We start from the raw sequence: 1,298 nt of genomic DNA on the forward strand, positions 1-1,298 counted from the left end.
GGCCTGTGGCCAGGCAGTGCTCCCGGGGAGCTGGCACCCTCGTCCAGTGCGGCGCTCGCAAAGTCACCTGGTCCACGTCACACGGCAGGACGGAGGCAGGGCTGAAGCCTGGGCCGGCTCTGATCCCTTGGCCGCGCTGTGTGACATGGACCAAGAACGTGATTTCATGGAGTCCAGCAAATGGGAGGGTGCATGGGAAAAATTTGCCAATCTGCAATAAACTTCTCGACAAAGAGCTCAGGGTTCGGTCTTGACTGCTCGGGAAAGGAGTATAATTGCCGAGTCCCCCTCGTACATGAGGGGCTTGAGTCACAGTGAGAATTTATTTATAGATACAGGCAGAGGAGCATCCGTCAGCCAAAAACCCAAAATCTGGCCAGGCACAGGGGCTCATGCCCGTAGGCCCCGCGCTTTGGGCAGTGAGCTGTGGTTGGGCCGCTGCACTCCAGCCTGAATGTCAGAGACAGACTCTGTCTCGAAAACACAAAACAAAACAAAAACCCACAATTCGAAACTTTGCGAGCGTCAGCATGACAAAGGAGATGCTCATTGGAACATTTCAAATGTCTGGGTTACGGATACTCAGCTGGCAGGTGTGATGCAAATATTCAAAATTCCAAAAGTTGACACACTTCCGGTCCTGAGCGTTTTGGACCTGGACTGGGACCATCGAGATGGCGCCGAGGAGGACACACATGTGCTTAACCTATGAAAATACAAACTCGGATCTTGGCAGGATGTTTAAGATCTGTTAACTTAAAAAATCTGACTTCATTTTCCACAGAATGTCAAGTCTGAGTTGGAGATGGCCCAGGAAGATCTGTCCACGACCCAGAAGGATAAATTCATGCTCCAGGCAAAAGTGTCGGAGCTGAAGAACAACATGAAGACCCTGCTCCAGCAGAACCAGCAGCTCAAGCTGGACCTGCGCCGCGGTGCGGCCAAGACGGTACTCAGGCCCGCGTCCCTCCCGGGGTAGCCAGGCTGCACTGTAGATGCTCTTGGACAGGAGGCTGGCAGGCATGTTAGTCATTCAGACATAAACGGATGTCCGTTTATGTAGTTTAGCCCACGCTGAGCAGCGGCTGTATAAAGTCAGTGATAATGAGATGTCCTGCTCAGGTGATAGATGAAATCATTTCATTCTGGTTTCATTCATCCAGCAGCGTTTGCCTCATTTCTGAATTCAAATACCACTTTGTTGGCCGGGTGCGGTGGCTCAAGCCTGTAATCCCAGCACTTTGGGAGGCCGAGACGGGCGGATCACAAGGTCAGGAGATCGAGACCATCCTGGCTAA

General features: G+C 52.3%; 1 protein-coding gene across 1 annotated transcript in view; it reads left to right on the forward strand.

Annotated features, from left to right (window-relative positions):
* GOLGA3 (golgin A3) overlaps positions 1-1,204 on the forward strand; it is a 60,390-nt gene extending 59,186 nt beyond the window's left edge. Inside the window, exon 22 of the mRNA XM_011982212.1 lies at positions 785-1,204. Within this exon, the coding sequence (XP_011837602.1) occupies positions 785-979 (195 nt within the window). The 3' untranslated portion in view covers positions 980-1,204. The remainder of the gene's footprint in view (positions 1-784) is intronic.
* The last annotated feature ends 94 nt before the right edge of the window (positions 1,205-1,298 follow it).

This window comes from Mandrillus leucophaeus, unplaced genomic scaffold (assembly GCF_000951045.1).
Source record: "Mandrillus leucophaeus isolate KB7577 unplaced genomic scaffold, Mleu.le_1.0 Scaffold237, whole genome shotgun sequence".
In the NCBI taxonomy this organism is placed as follows: domain Eukaryota; kingdom Metazoa; phylum Chordata; class Mammalia; order Primates; family Cercopithecidae; genus Mandrillus; species Mandrillus leucophaeus.